This window comes from Anneissia japonica, unplaced genomic scaffold, assembly GCF_011630105.1.
Source record: "Anneissia japonica isolate Jap-2015-1 unplaced genomic scaffold, ASM1163010v1 scaffold284931_len208951_cov167, whole genome shotgun sequence".
Lineage (NCBI taxonomy): Eukaryota > Metazoa > Echinodermata > Crinoidea > Comatulida > Comatulidae > Anneissia > Anneissia japonica.
The window spans coordinates 56,144-78,399 of NW_022703742.1; the positions used below are offsets into that span (position 1 = coordinate 56,144).

The following is a 22,256-nucleotide window of genomic DNA, read 5'->3' on the forward strand; positions in this document are numbered from 1 at the left end:
AGTAAATGAAATTATATTATCATTCCATAAATTGCAGCTAGTAATCAGCGCAGGTTGTGTTGGAACCTACCAGGTACCCACTTGTACTCCTGGGTGGAGAGAGGCAACCGTAGATAAAGTGCCTTGCCGAAGAGCACAAGCGATTTGCACAGCCAGAGTTTCGAACCCCCGACCTCAAGGTTGGGAGTCCAAGCCACAACCGGTGCGCCAACCGCTCCTACAAATAAATAATGGAAATGGAAAAAAGATTCCCGTATATTAATGGAAAGAGAGTTCTAGAGTCTATGAGCGGCGACCTTAAAAAAGCGCTAACCGTAAGACTTCAGCTAGCAAATATGAAAGTGTAGAGGAGAAAAATGTGAATGGAAATGAACGACAGCAGGCTTGGGAGCATAACTGAATAAGATAGGAAGGGGCGCCTAACAGTGTGTAATTATCTTTTACCAAAGATTTCGTCGGTAACATATATATACATACACATATACATACATGCATATATATATATGTATATATATATATATATATATTATATATATAAATAAATAAATATATATATATATATATAATTATAGATTTTCTTATAAGAGACAGATATATATATGTATATATATATATTTATATATCACGGTAGTTTATAGATAAATCTAGCTGCAGCTGGTTTAAACGCTTTGGAAATTGCATTTACATAATTTTATATCCACACACTACTGCGGATCGTCACCAAAATTTGATTTTTTTTTATTTGACATTAAAAAACTATTTTGTAACGTTACATATTTAAATGACTGTGAAATTAACACCCTAATCTGAATCATCCCCACAACATAACGAAGTCTTCCTTTTAACTTGATTATACTTTCCCGAAAGTTTCATTCGGATCAGTTGACCTGTTTTTGAAATACCTGGTCTGGGACATTTGCCTTAGAATGGTTCTCATATCCACACCTTACTCCGGATTTTAAAAAACATTTAATCAATTCTTTACTAGTCCTTGAAAAACTATTACAGAAAGTTTCATTTGGACCCATTAAACACTTTCTAGAGATATTTATGTCTGGGACGTCAGGAATTTAAGTGACCCTCACATTTGCACCCTTAAATGAATTGTGCCCAACACACAATATTTTCTTCTTTGTAACCTGGTTGAATTTAGAAATGTTAATGATCCTCACATTTACACCCTCAATTGAATCTTCCCCAACACATAATAATTTCCTTCTTGTTACTTGGTTAAACTTTTCTGAATATTTCATTCACATCAGCAGTTGATCCGGTTTTTTTTTTAATATCTGGTCTGGGACGTTTTCCATTGAATCGTTCTAACATCCACACCCTACTTCGGATTGTCACAAAATTGTGATCATTTCTTTACAAAAACTTGACAAACTGTTCTAGAAAGTTGGAATTATACCCATTGATTTTTTTAAAAGAGATATTTAGGTCTGGGACCTCAAAAGTTTAAATGACCCTCAAATATACACCCTAAACTGGATCGTCCCAAACACATAATAATTTCTTCCTTGTAATTTGGTTAAACATTCCAAAACTTTCATTAAGATCAATTGACCTGTTTTTGAATTATCTGGTATAGACTGTTTGCCCTTAAATCACTTTAATTGGTCCTCACATGCACACCCTATCCTATATTGTCACTAACTATTAGCAGGCGCATCATTGATACATAGCCTATGCATTCGACAAAGCATGGAACAGTTCCAAACATGGGAAGTGACCAAAGTGCCGGGCGGAAAACCCCAGTGCAAAAAGATAGGAAACATTTTCCAAGAAACAATATCAATAATAATAACAATAGCAATAACAAAACAATAATAATAATATACGATATAGAAGGGGAATCTTCCTGTGCTAACAAATTGTCCCAACCGGGATTCGAACCGGCCCTTCTGCAGTCCATGCAGACGCCTTAATCAACTTAGCCATTTAGGTTTTCGTTGGGTGTTTGAATCCGATTAGAAACAATTCATTTCGCACTGTACGGTATGCCAATGCAACACTATTATTTGACGCACACACATTTAAACAATATTTATAATCCTCCCTCATTTTAAGCATATTAATCGACAATATTTCAGAAGGCTTTCGTTGGAAGTTCGAACATGGGAACTTCTGCTGTTTATGCAAAAATGTAACATGTATAATCGTACTTATTTTCTTTTCAAAACCAACATTGTGGATTTTTACAGGGAATGTGTTGTAGTGATTTTGGAACTCCCCATTCCTTGCTCCAATAATTTGTTTTTCATAATTTTTCATTTTATTTATTTGATTCAGGTATATGGAATGTGCTTATCTGAATTATATACCGTCGACGATATCGGACAAAACAACTGCGTAACTCATAAACTCTGTTTATTTTGAATTAAAGTTAATTATAATGAAGGATATTTCAACATCTTTTTTTATTGTAAACGTTTATATATATATATATATATATATATATATATATATAATATATATATATATATATGATTATAATAATAATAATAATAATACTGATAATAATAATATGTCTGTCTTTTGAAGCGCATCGTGCTTAAAGCCTCTAAGCTTTATATATAATAATAATACCAAACACCATTATGCAAAGCATAACACCACGCTATTTATGGACTATATCAATACAAAATGTAGAAAAAACTTTAATAAATAAAATTAAGTATCTACCATATAAGATATCAGACAAAACAATTGTGTAACTCATTTTTATTTTGAAGTACAGTTAAAACTAACTGATCTAAGAACTAGAACACGATGACCTTCAACAAATCCATCACAAGCTGGCATCATCCTGGTACCACTAGTGCACGCAATACTAAAGGCAACTCATACTCACCATTTTGGCTTAACTTTTTTTCTTGTGTTCCATCAGCATATTCCACTTCCAAAGGTGTAAACACTTCCAACTTTGCTTCCACTCTAGTCTCAGAAGCCTTAGAGTTATCTGTAAATTTGCAACATACTTGTTATCATGAAAACGAGGGTCGGGTCTAGGACTTGACTCACTTGCAATATGTCCTATCCTTCCGCATGATTAACAAGACTAACCCCTAGGCTTCTTATCAAATTGTTGACAATTTCTCCGTCCAAATGGTTTACTAGTTTCGATTCTGGTTTTCTCTAATATTGGTTGAAACAACTTTACGATCAAAATTAAAACGATGTGCATCCACATAACGATCTGTCAAATCTACAAACTCAGCTATATTTCCCGAATGACACTCTTTAAGGAAAACCACTAACTCTCTGTTACTTACCTTACAAATTACTCAGCAATACCATCGTATGTCTTCTGAGTATGGCCCATCAAAATCCATAAATAAATCCTAATTCTTTTTAAAATAAATGAGCATATGTTTCATTAGTTTCAAGCCTGGATGATCTAAACTTGACCCTGAATCCTTCTTCAGTTAACTGAAATTGGAAAAGCAATGCCTCTTTTAAAGCCTTAAAATCTCTCATAAGCGAATAAGATATGAATCAATTTCATTCTTACCCTCCCTAATATTAGGAGGTTTTAGATGCGTAGGAACTCTTATCACTAACAGCATCCATCACCTCAGCACTGTCGCTTTCATGCTTCACCTCTAGTTCTTTTATGCGTCTTTCATGCTCACATTTTGCCTGAGGCACATATCTTTCCATATCTTCCTTTCCATACTTCTCTCCTCTCTCCTCTTTTTTTCTTAATATCGTCCGTGGCGTCTTTACGAAAGCCAACAGTTTAACCCCTCTAAGTTTAACTCTTCTCCTACTTAACCAAGACGTTCATACTCCATGGTTACAATTACGTACAAGCCACACAAACGACCAGTATTACAATACAACTAGTAGATATTACAATACAATCAATCGATAAACCATTCCTATATATGTCATGTTAAAATCATACATAACGTGAAATAATGGGAAACGTGGTGAAATACTGATGACTCTTGACACTGTATAAACTTTCAATTAATTAGACTCTGAATTAGTAGCTTCCCAATTAATAGGCTCTCAATTTTAGGGGTCCCAGATGAGCCCCAATGTCATAAATTTCCGTATTCGCACCGAGTGCGTCTTGCTTGGAGGTGCACAAAGAGTCAAGAGTCGAGTAAAAAATTCAACAAATTAAGCATCTAATTTCTACTGCTTATATTCCTTGGCTTACAAATCAAGACAATGTTTTCTATGAACTTACATGTGTAGGTACTTAAACTACAATCTCTCGCTCCGTCACACCAATTAGAACAGAACATAGTCCTCGAGTATACCGCTACGCACTATTGTGATTTGAAACAACTTCCATGTAGCTATCAACATAAACGTTCACAATATTCTCAACCAAACGAGGTCCGTTTTCTTATACGTTTCTGAGATTATCTTCACCCCAACGAATATCTTCACACATATGAATGTTTTTAATCCACACCGAATTCATAAGCACGGCTCTCACCATGACGAATCTAGGTTTATGTTTCTCACCTGAATGAAGCCCTGGAAATTTACAATGTAACTCCATAACACCAGGGAACAGTTAACTGTTAACAGTTCCCTGATAACACAAAAGCATGATAACTGACAGCATAATACAGAATAGCAAAGCATACCATAACATAGCAATAATGTAACATTATTGTAACGGGAATAGTTAAGCACTCTTATTACTTGTTGCTATGCGCTCGCGTTCAGATTGCAGTTTGGGGTCGTACGATATACGCCATTTTGATTGGATTGTTACTTCGGAGATTTAACGTTGAATAAATCCGAATATTAGTGTTCATCAAAGGTTGTCATCTTCTTATTACATGGTGTCAGAAGTGAACTTTAAAGCATACGTCGAGTTAATTTACAGACGAAGATAAACGGAAGCAAAAACAATTCTATAGGTGGCAGTGCCTAGCTAGCTGTCATTCATACTCATCATAGTGGAAATTCATCGTCCGCACGTAACATGGAATACGACAAACAAGCAAGGGTGCGTATTTATCCAGAATACGAACCTCACGCAGCAGTAGACTCTAAAGGCCAGTTACATTTCTAAGATTAATTATAATTAGTAGAGTACACTGGATGTAGTAAACGCTATACTACTATTTAAACTGGTTCAAAAGTTATTCACTGAAAATACATTTGACAAAACATTTTTCTAATCGTTTGGATTATTCGAACTTGATTGTGTACATTATTGACCAACCAAAATTACTCTCTGCTGTTCCCTTACACAGGTTGACATTGATAATTTGTAGTGAGCTATCATGGCCACTGCTATTAGTACTACTCCAGCGCACATACCTCTTCCACCACCAATAAAGTTGAATGGTGATTTAAGATCTAACTGGAAAAAATGTTAACAGATGTGGGACAGCTATGAAATTGATGATAAATCTGACAAGACTCGAGTTGCAACCTTCATCACTGCAATCGGTAGAGATGCACTTGAAATGCATGACAACCTTCCATATAAATCCGATGAGGATAGACAGAAATTAGTTATTTTGACACTCTTGGAAGAACATTGCAAAGGAAATACAAACATAATTTATGAAAGATACAAGTTTAATAATTGCGTACAAGCATATTATAATTTTGATACATAGGGGAGACCGGGGTCAGTTGTTACCAAATTTACATATTGTTCCTTAACTACGTTATTGAATGAGACAAACACACCATTTTGATTCTAATGCAAGAACAGTATATTGGTTATAAAACGAAGCAATTACAACTGTCATATATCAATCCATTAATTAATCATTAATTAATTAATGAAGTAGATCAACTGTAACAAATTACCCCTGGTCCGGGGTATATTGTTACACCATGTGGGGCAAGTTGTTATATTGTACAAACTAGATAAAATGTTTAAAATATGCAAACAAACATGCTTTAAAGTGTATACAAGAGACAACATTATTATTCTAGCCTTATAGTTAACTGGAAGACCGAACAATAATGCATTTTAGCTACTCAACAACACAGTCAATGTCCAATTCTTCTTCTTTACAATGATTGCACGTGTACAGTGCGCCTCCTTCGGTACACTCGCTATGTTACCATCCTTGTTACAGTAACAACTTACCCGTAACAACTTACCCCACGTGCTATTTTTATATTGAAACACAGATAGTTCTGCCTGTAGGCAGAAATGTGTGGTAGTGGCCTATGAAAGTGTTAGGTAATGGCCATGCTTCACATAAATATATAAACTTTCTTTATCCATCTACATGAGGGAAAGCTATTACAGAAACGGTTTGTCATGACAAATTTATTTTTGGGGTATAAAAACAAACATTTTACTTTCATTTCCTGTCAGGCATTCGGATCGTCACGCTATGGCCGGCGGTGATGGATCTTACAACGCCCTATAATATGACACCGGTTATACCTCCCTCTACTTTTCCTATTCGGGGAAAAGACCACTGTAACAATCTACCCCTGTAACAACTGACCCCGGTCTCCCCTACGTAGTCAAAATGAGAGAGCTAGCATCGTCATACGATTTTGGACATTTCAGCGATGATTTATTCGAGACTGCATTGTATGTGGAATATCAGACAACACATTTCGCAAGTGACTACTACAGGAAGCAAGTCTAACTCTAGACCATAGAGCTATTAAACAACTAGAGTGCTGACAAGATATCGTAGCCAAAACGAGGCCAAGTGGAGCATATTATTAAAAAATAAAGTACCAAGGAATGAAAATTAAAATCGTGTACATTACATCTATACACCGCAATGCTCGAGTTTCAAACATACGGGTAACTGACTGTACTGAACTTTCTGTGTAAATAGAGGGCGCAAATGATAGTGCTTAGGCGAAATTTGATTGGCTAAATCTATGACAGCCATCTTGGATGGTACACACACACACACAGCTCTGCGTATTTCAAACATCGAATACATTGCGCTCTAGTATTCTTATTTTATCTCTATGCTCTAGACAAATGTATTACGCTTTGTAAAGCTGCGGAAGCGACAAAATTGTAATGTAACAAGCACAGACTCAGAGGAAGTCAAAGCTGTTAATCAAAAGTCACGATCAACGAAAAAAGAATCACTCGAGCGAAGATTTCACAAACAACTGTAGATATTGTAGAAAAGCACACAACCTTACTAAAACTAAATGTCCTCCATATGGCAAAACCTGTTCAAGCTGTGGCAAACAGAACCACTTTGCCCACAAATGCAGAATTAGTGTGTCGAGACAGAAACCATAACATAGATTAAAGCATACGGGTAAGCATAACGTTCATGCCTTATATAAAAACAGTGATGACGAGTCTGGCTTTGAAGTCATGACAATAGATGTAATTGGTAAAATAGAGGACAATGACGTCAAATCAATTCCAAATAAGATCATGGCAACTTTCCTGATTAACAATCAAAAAGTTAAATGCAGGTAGACTGTGGTGCAACATGCAACGGTCTACCATGTAAATATTTATTTAAGGACTTAAAGATAGAAGAGTAAAAAAAGACGCTCTCACTATATGATAAATCCTAAGAACAATAGAAAATACACTGTGCCTTTTGTGATAATCGAGGGCCAAAGTACACCATTGATTGGATCACGCAGTGCTCAAGAACCTCAACTGATAAATGTTCAGCACGAGATCTTAGCAGCAATACAGCAAACTCCTACTATAACAACGACGGAAGATGTAAAATATTTGCATTTAAGTATTTAATGGACTTGGACACATGTCGGGAACTGTCTACCTCCAAACAAACGAGACTGCCACACCAACGGCAATGCCGCTGCTACGCATTCCAGTAGCGATGAAACAAACGCTCAAGGATGAGCTCGCTCGTTTGGAAACACGTCAAATCATTACAAAGGTTATTGAACCAACAGACTGGGTATTGTCACTAGTCGTTGTTCACAAATCGAATGGGAAAATCAGAATATTTATTGATCCCCAACATTTAAACACTGCTTTTAAACGTGGACAATATCCGCTTCCTGTGATCGACGACATTTTGCCACATGTCGAACGTGAAGGTCTTACTAAAGCAGATTGAAAAGATGGATTCCTAGAGTGCGAACTAGACACAGTCATCTTACCTCACGACTTTCCAGACGCCTTGGGGCCGATATACAACAGAATGCCCCCTGAGATTTTCCAACAACAGAAACTAGACCAAAATTTAGAAGGTTTAGATGGATTTTTTCATAATTGCCGATGACATCTCGAGTGTGACATCACTGGACGCGATGACACACTCGATGAAGCGAATCGCGATTATTCAGCAAATTCATGCAAAGATGTTAAGAACGCGATATCAAACTAATTCAGAAAATTCATGCAACGATGTTAAAAACGCGATATCAAAGTAAACTACGACAAGTTGGAGTACAAGCGTAGCCAAGTGAATATAAGACGTGTTCTATCTAGCGACGGACTCAAATTTGATCCAAGCAATGTGGCTGTAATTAACAAAATGCTACAACCACATGATGTCGTAAGTATTCAAAGATTGGTTGGCATGACAAAGTACCTCGTGAAATTCCTACCAGATCTGTCCGATATCAGCGAACTTTTGCGATGTATTACTCGCAAAGACGCTAACTGGAACTGGAAAACTGAACAAGAAAAGCATTCAGAGCTATTAAGCAAACTCAATCCCCAGTACTGAAATACTTTGACCCTAAACTTGCTACAGAGGGCCAAGTTGACGCTTCAAGCAAAGGGTTAGCTTTCGTTCTTATGCAGGAGGGACGACTGATTACGTATGCGAGCCGTGCACTCACATCAATGGAAACCCGATACTTTCAAATCGAGAAAGTACTGCTTGGCTCAAGTGTTGCTCATTAGGCCTAATCACTATGACGTTGAAATCAAGTACAAACCAGGTAAAGAAATGTATTTGGCAGACACACTCTCGTGTGCATACATCGACGATATGGAGAGGTCACCCACTGCAGAAGCAGTTGAAAGCATTCACATCGACGATTTTCTCTCAATATCCAAACATGGGCGCACAGAATTACAATAAGCCACCACTAATGGCTTAAGACTGCAATTAGTCATTCATCAAATTCACGACAGATGGCCAGACTTGACATGCGAATATCCAGCTAACTTCAAAATTCGCGACGAACTTGCAACGCAGGACGGCAACGTTTTTAAAGGTCAACGCTGTGTAATTCCAAAGACCTTGAGATCTGAAATTCGTCAGCGACTTCATGCAGCATACACAGGTAGGTAGAAAGCAAACTTTTACGTGCCATAGAGTATGTTTACTGGCCTGGATTAAACAGCGACATAAAAGATTACATATCACAGTGTGAAACATGCAATACTTTTCAATCGAGCCAACGGAAAGAGCCATTAATTAGTCACGACTATCTTCAGTGACTGTGGGGTAAAATTTGATGTGATATATTCACACTGGATGGGAAAGACTACTTACGTACAGTAGACTACTACTCGGACTACTTAGAGATTGAGAACCTACATGGAAACGTTTCTTCAACCATGGAATCCTAGATATCGTTCAATCGGACAATGGACCACCGTAAAATTCACAACAGTTAGCGAAATTCGCCAAGAGCTACAAACTTAACTTAACGACAAGCTCACCAGACTATCCACAGAGCAATGGTAAAGTGGAAAATGCTGTAAATCTCGCAAGCGTTTAATGAATAAGGCAAAGAAAGATCATGAAGATTTCTACTTAAACATTTTCATTAGGCGAAATACGCCCACAGAAGGTCTTAACAGCTCACCAGCACAACGCTTGGTTGTTAGAAGAACAAAGACTAACATACCAATTACCAATGATCTACTTCAGCCGCAGATCATACAGGATATGAGCGTCAACAAATGGAAGAATCGACAAAAACAAGCGTAATACTACAACAGAGGTGCCACTAATCTGTCTCCTCTTCACAATGGTGAAACGATACCCTTTAAGCAAGCACGAGATATTAAGTGCAAAAGCCAACTGGTATTCGTTCCTACCAAATCATGACAGAGATGTTACCGTCGGAATAGGAAAAAAGGAAAGGTGTAACGATATTACGCTTTCTATAGTTAAGCACTCTTTTCACTTGCTGCTATGCGCTCGCGTTCAGCGTGCAAGTTGGGGTGGTACGATATACGCCATCTTGATTGAATTGTTACTTCGGAGATTTAGCGTTGAATAAATCTGAATATTAGTGTTCATCAAAGGTTTTCATCTTATTACAATTATAACATAGACCAGCAAAACATAAATATAACATGACAATAATATAACAGAACATGGCATAATATGGTACATTACACAACTATACTAAATTAGGACTACTCACAGATTACTCTGGCTCCAACAATTGTGTAAGTACCAGGAAACAGTTAAATTAACTGTTCCCTGGTTAATACGCTTACCGGCAATTGAACAGCCACTAGCCACGCAATAATTCACAGACTTTATGCTATCTGAGCTATTGCTCATATTATGTGCTAACGCACCACAATTATCCAAGGACTTAAACACTGAAAGACCTCCGTTCCTCTTTATGTGCTAATGCACCACTATTATCCAAGGACTTAAACGTTGAGGAACTGTTCCTCTTAATATGTGCTAATGCACCAAACACGCTACACTTATACGGTACCATAACATGTTAGCTAACGCTCCATAAAACAAGCTGTACCTTCTCGTACTGCTCCATTGTGTGAACTGCTTAAGTATATTGTTCCATATAAGCGACGTTTTATGGAACAATATACACTGAATGCAAAAAAGTAATATTAACATAAAGAGACGAACGGAAAATAGAAACAGTTATACAATAATTAGGCCATAGCAATAAGATTATTATTAATAATAATAATAATAATAATCGTATTGATGGTAATAATAATAATAATAATAATAATCGTATTAATAATAATAATAGGCATAATAATAATAATAAATAATAATAATAATAATAATAATAATAATAATAATAATAATAATCGTAGTAATAATGATGATTGCTATTATATCGTTTCTTATTTTGACAAAGTTTCGATATAATAGGCTCTTACGTGTATAATATTAACATTACTTGCACAAATGTCTTTTTATTACAGGACGTGTATAACTCAAAAATCAAAAATCACATTTGATGATGTCTATTTTAGCATTATGGGGGATATGTTTGGAATGACGTGTAACGAAACAACAGATATATGTGAACCTTGCCCTCTCGGATTTTACGGACTACTCTCGAAAGATGGTTGTAGCCCTTGCCCACCAGGTACTGATTTATTAAAGTTGTTCGTTTACTGGCAAAGAGCATCATGCTAAATTTCATGTTTATTTTATAAATATTTAAAATGGCTTTTATATCGTTCTTTTGCTATTCTAAACTTTTGCCGTTACTGCTTTTACAATGGAACAGTTAAATTGAATTTGCGCTCTTTATACAATGGTACAAACTAAATTACTGGAGATACACTAGAAATGTTGACAACAAAGAGACAACTATTAGACCAAAAAATATGTCCTCTGAATAAGAGATTCCATATTATGAAAGTACTTTTTATGTCTTCAAAATAAGCAAATCAACCCATGACTAAGGTAAACATTGAAAATGTTGATTTATACAAATTGGAGTAACAGTTACTAGGGCCAGTAAAATATTCTATTAAATACCTACTTTCAAAAAGTTTTATTTAAAATTCCAATACAATGTGTTTATTCTTTTGTGCCTGTTGTGATAAAATAAAATTAACGTATTCATAATGGTTAAATGGGCGGGGGGTGGGGTGGGGGTGTGGGGTGAATTGACTATTTAAAACACAGGAATTACGTAATTACGACTTATGACTGAGACAGTTGTCAATCCAATATACAAAATAATCTTTGATTGAAAAGAAATGAAATAACTTAAAAAGCAACAATGAACAGAATCAAAAGCCCGTAGAATATTGAGTACCAGTAACTTAGAGGTATCGGAACTAGGAGGGGCACTTGCATGTGTTCTGTAGAGTGTCCTATTTGTTTGGGACCGGAAATGGTGTTCAGTCAGTTGGATGTTACCATGTCTGGGTGACCTCGGAGTACAGCAAAAATCAAATATATTCATGCAATAAGTGCAAAATATTTACGAATAAAACCCGGGGCGGGTCGGGTACGGAAATGACCATTGTATGCTGTCACTTCATAGTGTAAGCCAAATTACGACGATTATTTCCGATAATATGGAGCCGATTACCTAGAGTACGGTGCTCATGAGCACATTGGATGCAATTGTCCTTTAATGTACAAGGGATGGAAATAATATTGTACACAATTTTATATGCCAGTAGTAATGCCTACAGAATGTGTACACTGGGGCTATTTGACGATTGATACGGTGCCGCTCTCTAAACCGCGCGAAAATTGACCTGCAAAAACAGTTAATTTGAGACCATTTGGTAAGATTTTATTTTTAGTTCGGAAACCTCCATTGCACACATAAAATTAAATAGCCCTATGTGTAAAAAAGGTTGTATTTACTTCGCGTACTATTTTTTAAACATTTAGAAAACTCCCTTGAAAAACATTATTAAAGTAAATCGATATTAATATTATTATTTTTTTTTGATATCCATAAATGATTTTTAAATATCCATCACTTATAGATATCCATAAAACCGGTATCTAAAAATGTTGAATAAATAACTTATTGACACCTTATTTAAGGTGTTATTGATGTTTGCATTCATCATCTTCTCACGTCCATGGATGTTGAATAAAAATCTCACTATCACGTCCTTAAGGTGTTAATGATTTATGGATATACATAAATTATTTATAAATATCTTTATATGATTTATGGATATTCTAAATGTTGAATGAAAGCCAAAATGACACCCCGCACTTGAAAGTCAATTATAATTAATATATAAAAGATATTAATTGCAATTGTAAGTTATTGAATAATACTACATATATAAAATAGATTGTGATTATTGTTGTTTGTATTATTATCATCATGATCAATATCTAAAATTATAACCATTTGTGTTAATATATTTGCAGGTGGTTTCTACCAAGACGAGCGTGGATATGTCGAAAGCGGTAATTACAACACTGACTGTAAACGGTGCCCAATTGGAACATTTTCTCCTCGTTTTGGAGCTGCTTCGATTTTTGATTGTCAATCATGTCCTACTGGAACCGATACAGATAACAGGGCAGCTCTTGATGCGTGTCAATGCCTAGAAAACTTCCACCGCACATACCGTTATGGTGCGTGTTATCCGTGTCCAGACGGTGTCGATTGCACAGGTGGTTACCAGAAATTGAGGACAGGCTACTGGTGGTCGTGGAATTTTACAGGTTATACTGGTACAGGATATCCTGGTAGTTTTGACGAGTACAACCAGTTTGTTAACAATTTAAATGCCTCTCATATTATATTCTATTATACACCTAACATTTTAGACGAATATAAAGGATTTCTCCCTGCAGTCCATTTGTGTCCACGATTTGAGAGTTGTCGTGGTGGAGGTATTGAAGCAAGCTGCTCTAAGGGTTATTCTTCTTGGTTGTGTGCCGAGTGCAGTGCCGACTATTATGAATTATTCGACGAATGTCACAAATGTCAAGATTTTAAAATAATAATCACTGTGATGCTTTTGGTACTATTAGCATTCATAGGTCTTGCTTACGGTGTGTGGAGACTAGATAAACGAACAAGGACAGGCGCCAAGATACGAAACGACTCTCTTGTGATTCACTTAAAAATCGCCATCAATTTTTACCAAGTTTTAGGTATACTATCTGCAGTTAATGAAATTCGTTGGCCAGAATCGTTTCAATCTGTTGGACAAATTCTCCAGTATCTCGATATTGTACGGTATATCAATGTCCTCAGCCCGAGGTGTATATTTCGAGGTTTTTGGAATGCTTACACATATTTGTATATTGCCATCGCAACACCATTCTTTATTATCGTGTCGACATCTATTATTTTCTTCATCTGGTACATCTACAGAAAGTACAAGCATCAAAACTCCATACATTACTTAACAGACAACTTTTTGTCGGTTACAATGATGTTGCTGTATATGACTTACGCAAATACTTGCTCAAGCATCATGGCAATCGGACCGTGGTCTGTCCGTACGGTTAATGTCACCGCGAATGGTGAATATACAATACAAGTTCTAACTTCTGACTACTCCATTGACCTTCATGAAGACGGTGGTTTAACGTATGAGACCAACAAGAATATTGCTTATGGTTCTTTGGTGTATGTAATTGGTTTTCCTCTTGCTATCATCCTGGTATTGTATCGCAGATACAAACGTCATGAAATGGCAGGTCGACAAGACGAACGACCAGGAACAATGGGAATGAGGTTCTTCTGCAAGCAATACAGCAACAAGTTTTGGTACTGGGAAGTAATTGATATGTATAATAAAGCTATACTCGCTCTCATCGCCAACTTCAAAGACGACCAAACCTCCAGCATGTCATATTCCCTCTTTATTACCGTTATTCTTATAGCATTGCATCTGTATCTAGAACCAATGAAGGCTAAATCAGATCAGAGGTTTCAGCTACTGACACTTGTCTTCATTATAGTCAACTTATCAGTTGGTGCAATTGTTGACATCGGAGAGTCCGTATACACTGTAGACGAGACTATACTTGTCCTTCATGACATTACACCATTTATTCTTTTGGTGCTCAACCTTTCCATTGTGTTTGTTGTTTTTGGTAAGATTTCAATTTCTTTTACCTTGATCAAAATCTTCTATAAATACTAAATCATGCAATTGAGAATACATTCATAATAAATTCAGTGTTCTGTTTTTTTAAACAATTACAGTTGACCTACTGAAAAAAATCAAGGAAAGCATCTGGGGAAAATGGATTGATTCACAAGAGCTTTCTAGCACCAACGTTGAAGACACCGATGATAATGAGAATGAACTTTCTGCGATATTGCAGGCAGACTTCAATTCCTTATCAACCTACAATCCAACGATTCATAATTAGTAGTAGGCCTAGTATAATCACTGAAGTAGTACAATGTATTTGTTTCAATTTGCATTCTTATTTACTGTATTCATGTATTGTATGGAAAATAATTGCATATTTTATTTTATTTGATTTACTTTGAAGTAGATGATTCAACTTTGCATAAAAATATTATAATTTTTTTTCTTTTACATCAACACATTTCTTTTACATCAACAATGTAAATATAGCGTATTATCAATACGATAGTGGTTTTCCGTTTTTGAAGTATATTTTAAAGTAAAATTGAGCCTTTCCTATATATTTAGAATATAATTGTCTAATCGCTTCTTAAAAAGCAATATCTTGCTTGTAATGTTTAATAGCAGACATGCTGCCCTCTAGAGTTGAATAAAGACAGCACTTCAGTAATGGCGATTACAGTGTTAAACGTGTTATTATTGTTGTCACAATATATAGTTAGATATCCTGTTAATAGCATATCACATTGGCGACGAAGATGATGGCCACAAGTTAATCCCACACTTTGATAGTTTCGAAGTGCATGGAGAGGGTAACACCGCCAAAAGGTTGGGAGAAGTGGTTGAAAAGTTAGAACATTTTTTCGTTGCCGCCAACATTGTTGGCTGCGCGCATGTCTACACATAAGCGCATACCTCCAGGTTGCTTGGGTTTCGAAAATTATTCAGTGTTGTGGGTCACAACGACTGCGCCGCAAAGCACTAAAAACACCAGATATGTCGCTTGAAGCTCTACTCGACGAAGGACGAGTATTGGAAATTATCGAGCAGCATGCAACAGGCATCGAAGAAGGTGTGAGATTTGTAAAACATAAGTCTAGGCCTACTCATGTAAATAATAAAGATAGAAATTTTAACTCTAGTAATGCAAGTAGTAGTAAAATGAAGAGTGCTGAATCTAGCCATAGGCCAACTACTACTACTGTGAAATCTTAGTGTTACCGCTGTGGGGGTACCTGGCCACATGCTGGACAGTGTCCTGCTAGTGGGCGTAAATGTGCGCATTGTAAGAAAGTTGGGCACTATGCCAGGAAATTTCGTAATAAACAAGGTAATAAGGTCAAAGGTCATACTGTTAGAGAAACACAGGATATTGATTCCTCAGATGATTCTGATGATGGCTATATGTAGACATGCGTGCGGCTATATGTTCACTGTAGTTAATAATAAATCAAAGAAAAACAGACCTGAAGTTAGTGTTCTAGTCAATGGTCAAAGGTGTAAAGTGTTGGTGGACACAGGTTCGACTGTACATGTGATGAATAGTAATACAGCACGTTTAGTAAAGGCCAACTTAAAGCCATGTTCCAAACAGTTGTTTGCATTTAATGCCTCTAAACCATTACCTGTCATAGGTAAATTTGATGTTAACCTAAAGTACAAAGATAAACTAATTAAGAGTGAGTTTATTGTGGTTGAGGGTACAGCTGGTCAAATATTGAGTCATGAAACATCATGTGATTTAGGCATATTACACATTGTGTATGAAATGACAGCAGATGATGTGTATCAGAAATATCCAAATTTGTTTGTTGGATTAGGTAAAATGAAAAATACCTCTGTAAAATTGCACATTGATGAAAATGTTCTGCCAGTACGTCAGACGACACACAGACGAATTCCTTTTCACCAAAGAAAAAACCTAAGTGAATGTTTAGATTATTTGTTAGACCAAGACATAATTGAACCTGTCACTGGTCCTACCCCATGGATCAACCCGATAGTGTTAGTTTCGAAACCCAAGCAACCTGGAGGTATGCGCTTATGTGTAGACATGCGCGCAGCCAACAAGGCCATTTCACGCGAACGACATCTGATGCCCACTATTGATGAAGTAATAACACGATTTAAATGGTGCGACTGTCTTCAGTAAGATTGATTTGAATTATGGGTATCATCAGCTCCTACTTCATGAATCATCGCGATACATCACAACATTTTCGACACACAAAGGCTTAATAAAGATATAAAAGATTAAGCTTTGGAATAAATGCAGCAGCAGAGAAGTTTCAAAATGTGATAGCGTCCACAATAGCTGATATTCCGAATGTAAAGAATATTAGTGATGACATAATTGTGTATGGTAAAGATATGGCCAGTCACAATATATCGTTGGACAAATTGCTCAAGAGATTCGAAAATTGAATTCTTTGGAATGGTGGTCTGTGCAAATGGTATGACATCCGATCCCAACAAGGTCAAAGTAATTCAGTTTGCGAAACCACCTGAGAGTGCGAGTGAATGCCGTAGTCTACTAGGCATGAGTAATTATGTTTCTCGTTTCATCCCAGGATATGCAGAGTTAGTTGCACCTATGTTAAAGCTCATAAAGAAAAATGCTGTATTTGAGTGGGGAGAAGCTCAACAGAAAGCGTTGGATGAGTTGAAAGTTCGATTAACAACAGACACTGTTATGTCTTATTTTGATCCAAATAAAGCCACAACTATATTTGTTGATGCAAGTCCACATGCATTGGGCGCCGTATTGACACAAGAAGGTCACGTCGTTGCATATGGCAGCAAAACATTATCTAAAGTCGAAACGCGTTATTCGCAAATTGAACGCGAAGCTTTGGCGATAGCATTGGCGTGTCGACATTTTCGCATGTATGTGCTTGGTAAGCAGTTCGCAATTGTCACAGACTATAAACCACTGTTGGCAATATTCAACAATGCGAGATCAGAAGCATCAATCAGAATCGAGAATTGGAGACTTCGACTTTGTGGTATATTATGAAAAAAGAAAAGACAATCCTGCTGACTATGTGTCTAGATATGTGGAGGCACATGATATTGACAACACTGATGACTTTGTAAGCCGTTCAGGTGACCGTCAGGCTGTATATACACTTAACTCGTCTATGCCAGTATGCATTATCCATTGATAAGGTAGCGAAAGCGACAAGTACAGATAATGTATTACAAGCAGTCAAGCACGCTATATTGACACAGTCGCATGGTGCATGGACTGATGACAGAGACGAATTAACACTTGTCAATGATATCATATTACGCGGTCATAGAATCGTTATTCCAGAGTGGCTTACGGATCGTGTTGTTGCATTAGCGCACGAGGGTCATCAGGGAATCATTAAAACTAAGCTGTTACTACGTGATAAGATATGGTTTCCGAAAATGGACATATTGTGTGAAAATACCGTCAAAAAGTGTGTTGAATGTGTCAGATTGCCACAGCTTCGAAACCAAGGGAACCACTACGTATGACTGAGCTATCCAAAGCACCGTGGCAAGAAATAAGCTTTGGACTTTGCAGAGATAGGCTCTAAATATGTTTTGATTATAGTAGATGATTACTCGCGCTATCCAGTTGTAGAAATAGTCCATTCCACTTCTGCAAAAGTGGTAATACCGAGGTTGGACAAGGTATTTGCTATGTTTGGGATACCTTCAATTGTCAAAACAGACAATGGTCCTCCTTTTAATGGGAATGACTTTCAGCGGTCTGCTCTGAATTTTGGTTTCAAACACAGAAAGGTGACTTCGTTATGGCCAGAAGCGAACGGTGAAGCTGAACGATTTGTTAAAACGTTCAACAAGGTGCTACTATACTACTACCGATTGGCAGAAAGAGATGCATGCATTTCTTCGCAATTATCGAATTACTCCGCACAGTACGACCAAAGTTCAACCAGCGACTACGTTATTTGGAAGGCCAATTCGAGCAAAATTTCCCATGTCGGAAGTCAGTCAGCCTATATTTGACCCAAAGCAAATGAGAACGCAAGATGAAAAGCAAAAACGACAAATTAAAGCAAACGCGGACAAGAAGAGAAAAGCTGAAGAATCTGATATTACTGAAGTAAAATATTATTTGAAGTTATTGAGTTCATAAAAATATATAAAATTATTTGTTAGTGTTAGTGTTATTAGTGTTAGAAACATTTGACCATTGAGTTTCAATAAGGTACTATAACAATTCATTATAGTGTACAGAAATTGAAGTGAACAGACTATATCACCATGGATAAAGTAAACACATAACACCTAAGCTCAGTTTTCAATGTAGTTGCAATTTATTGGGAAAAAAATATTATAATACAGAAGGTAAATGATCTTAGCCAAAGGAAAGTTTTAGCATCTCTTTTGAGTTTTATTGTGTTGATAGTTAAAAGAAAAAAAAAGAAAAAAAAACAACATACTCAATTGACCTGCAATAGCAAACTAAAGAAAGGGAGAGATGTAATGTTTAATAGCAGACATGCTGTCCTCTAGAGTTGAATAAAGACAGCACTTCAGTAATGGCGATTACTGTGTTAAACGTGTTATTATTGTTGTCACAATATATAGTTAGATATCCTGTTAATAGCATATCACATTGTTGAAGAGAGATTATTTCATCATTAATAGCCGATATTTATTGTTTAGTGAAAAGGTGTTTAGTGTTCGTAAAACGATGTTCATGAGAAGAGTTAGAGATTAGTGAGGTAGGTAGAGAGAGAATAAATGAATAAAGATGGAGTTGTTGATACAAACTCAGTGTTGATTCTGTTATTTGCGTCCAATGTTCAGACATAACAGATGGCGACAAGGTAAATATCATTTATAAGAAGCCATACAACTTTTCGTAAAAATGAAGAATATAGCTGGTCAACCAGTATTTCTAGCCCATCCTGGCGAGCCTACAATTAAACGGCAGCAATGGAATGAACTGCTCGGAAATTGATTACTTGCGTGCGATCTCGATACGGCCCCTTCAGCACGACGAAAGGTTTTACTGTTACATTCCTGGGTGCTGAAGGGCATCGGATATTTTACACTTTGGACGCAGACGTATCTCCAACCACTGAAAGAGGCTCAGGCCGCGGGTGGTAGTGGTGATGATGTAGTTGCTGAACAGCACGATAAATTCAAGAGTGCTTTGATAGCACTAGATCGTCATTTTCTACCTGGTGAACGTGGTGGCAAAGTGCTACATGTTTCGACAGAGTGGCCAATTGCCTGGTGAGTCGATCGAATCTTACGTAGTTATGTTAAAAGAATTGGCAAGTACCTGTAAATTTACTACATTTCATGATAAAATGATTCGAGATCAAGTTGTTAAAAAGACTAACTCTGCGTAAACGATTGTTACTTGAGACTGGTTTGACACTAGATAAAGCCACCCGCATTTCACTGCAGACGGAACAGGCTGCACGGGACGCAAAATCGATGGCTGTGCACTATAAGAGTGCTGTATGTTCCCGTATTTCAGACACTACGTGAAATGTTACAAGGTTGTTAAAATGCAGTCAAAATGTTTCCGTTGTTGATCATCATATCATCTTGCAAATGGTTCTTCATGTCCAGCACTATCGTAAGAATGTCATGCTTGCGGGAAAAGGGACATTATAAGCGAATGTGTAACCAACAAATGTCCAGTCCAGAAGTGACCAATTGCAAAAAAAAAAAGTCAGAAAAGTAGAGCAGATTAATGATAACACAATTTTCAGAGACTGAGTAGGTACAAGTATTGATATGCGAAACAGTACCAGACCAGACTCGAAAAAAAGAATATTATTTTGCAACATTCAGGTGAAGAATGTGAAAATGGTATGAAATGCATTTTTACCAGAAGCTTTAAGCGTAAGTAGCATACAAAATGTCAACCTATACAAATAGTACTGTAGAAGTTATAGGGTGTTTTCAAACTAAGCTAACGTATAAATCTAAATACATGCATTTTACAATCAATGTAGTTCAGACAGGAACATCTTTAATTGGTAAAATTGTGATTCATGTTCTAGGCTTACAGGTAACATTGTCATGCTTAGTTACCATTGTTAAGGAGGAATATGATGTTAAGAGTATGTTTTTTCCTAACATTTGCTTCTGGATTAAGTCACATTAAAGGTTTCATTCATAAACTGAAAGACAGTTCGACGACGTGTGCGACGACTACAATAGGCCTTAAGGAGTAAAGTTTCTGATAAATTGATACAATTAGAAACCGAAGGGATACTAGGCATTTTTCGTTTTGACTACGCCTTTGGAAGGCAATCGCCACCAAAATTACAGTTACAAACAAACAAACACCTACTCGCAGAAACGAACAACCTACTCGCAGAACCGAACAACCTACTTACAAAAACGAACAACCTGCGCGCAGAAACAAACAGCCTACTCACAGAAACGAACAACCTACACGCGGAAATGAACAACGTAGTCGCAGAAACGAATGCGCACAGTACTCGCAGAAAAGGACAACGGAATCGTTCATTTTAAGTTAGCTAAGCAAAATCTCTCATCTTGAGGCTAACACATACGTAGAAATAATTTCATATTGCCTTTATATGACGAATAAATGAATCTGAATCGGAATGTAATTTTCTTTCTAAGCATATTATAGGCCGAGTACTGTCGGTGTACATCACAAAACACCTAAATCCTATCTAATATCGGGTTTCGAAGGTGAAGTAAACCCCCTACAAATTACCCTCACCACCTAGCCATGTTCCCATCTTAATGCATTGGCAAAACATCCTAAATATATGACATTGTGAAGTTGATGTAAGACCTTAACAAATTACCCCACCCCCTATCCCACAATTCCCATCTTTAATTCACTGACTAAACTTCTAAATGTAACGTATGACAGTACAGGAAACAAAATCTGATATGACGTTTACATTGATAACTTGAGTATAACCTCAAGTTATACTCTTTCCTTCTCAATGCTCACCATATCCTTCCGCCACACACTAATTCCCAGACATGACCCTAGCTACTACATCGTTTATATATTACAATCTAATTAGGTCTACAGTCAGAAAAAGGAAAAAAAAGGACATTTTACACTGAAAAATAAACTTTAGGGTACAGATCTTTCCTCCGCTCCCCTTTGTACATGCACAACTCCCCCACCCTCCACATGCCATATCAAAATCTAATACAGGCTTTTAAAAGGTAAGTAGGCTACCATATACCGACTCCATGTTGCTACAGAAAAAACCCTAATATATAAGATGCTGTGTTTCCAGACCCCGACATATATGCTTTCCCCAACCTTACCCCTACCAGTACCCGTAACACACCCCCACGCCCTGCCCAAATTTAATATATATTTATTCCATCTCTTAATCAACAAAACTGTACTGACACTATGGAAAAGCATATCCAGGACCTAGTGTGTGGTGTGGTGGCCGGGTTGTAATGTGATACCTCACAATCACCCAGTGGCGGATCCAGTAGGGGAAGAAAGTGGGGCTCTAGGTGATATTGGTCTCTTATACACATCTAGATGTGTATAAGAGACAGAGATAAAGCCACCCGCATTTCACTG

General features: G+C 36.8%; 2 protein-coding genes across 2 annotated transcripts in view; both read left to right on the forward strand.

Moving 5' to 3' along the window:
- LOC117104533 overlaps positions 1-15,368 on the forward strand; it is a 17,102-nt gene extending 1,734 nt beyond the window's left edge. The window contains exons 3-6 of the mRNA XM_033245389.1: positions 2,293-2,352; positions 11,072-11,238; positions 13,008-14,693; positions 14,806-15,368. Coding sequence (XP_033101280.1) covers positions 2,293-2,352; positions 11,072-11,238; positions 13,008-14,693; positions 14,806-14,975 — 2,083 coding nt within the window. The 3' untranslated portion in view covers positions 14,976-15,368. The remainder of the gene's footprint in view (positions 1-2,292; positions 2,353-11,071; positions 11,239-13,007; positions 14,694-14,805) is intronic.
- Positions 15,369-16,094: 726 nt separating this feature from the next.
- Positions 16,095-16,850, forward strand: LOC117104530. Its single transcript, XM_033245386.1, has one exon. The coding sequence runs from the start codon at positions 16,095-16,097 to the stop codon at positions 16,848-16,850; it is 756 nt and encodes a 251-aa protein (XP_033101277.1).
- Positions 16,851-22,256: the final 5,406 nt, after the last annotated feature.

What these genes read in the sequence shown, in the direction of transcription:
- LOC117104530 (XM_033245386.1), top strand. Translation starts at nt 16,095, where the DNA reads ATGGCTATATGTAGACATGCGTGCGGCTATATGTTCACTGTAGTTAAT.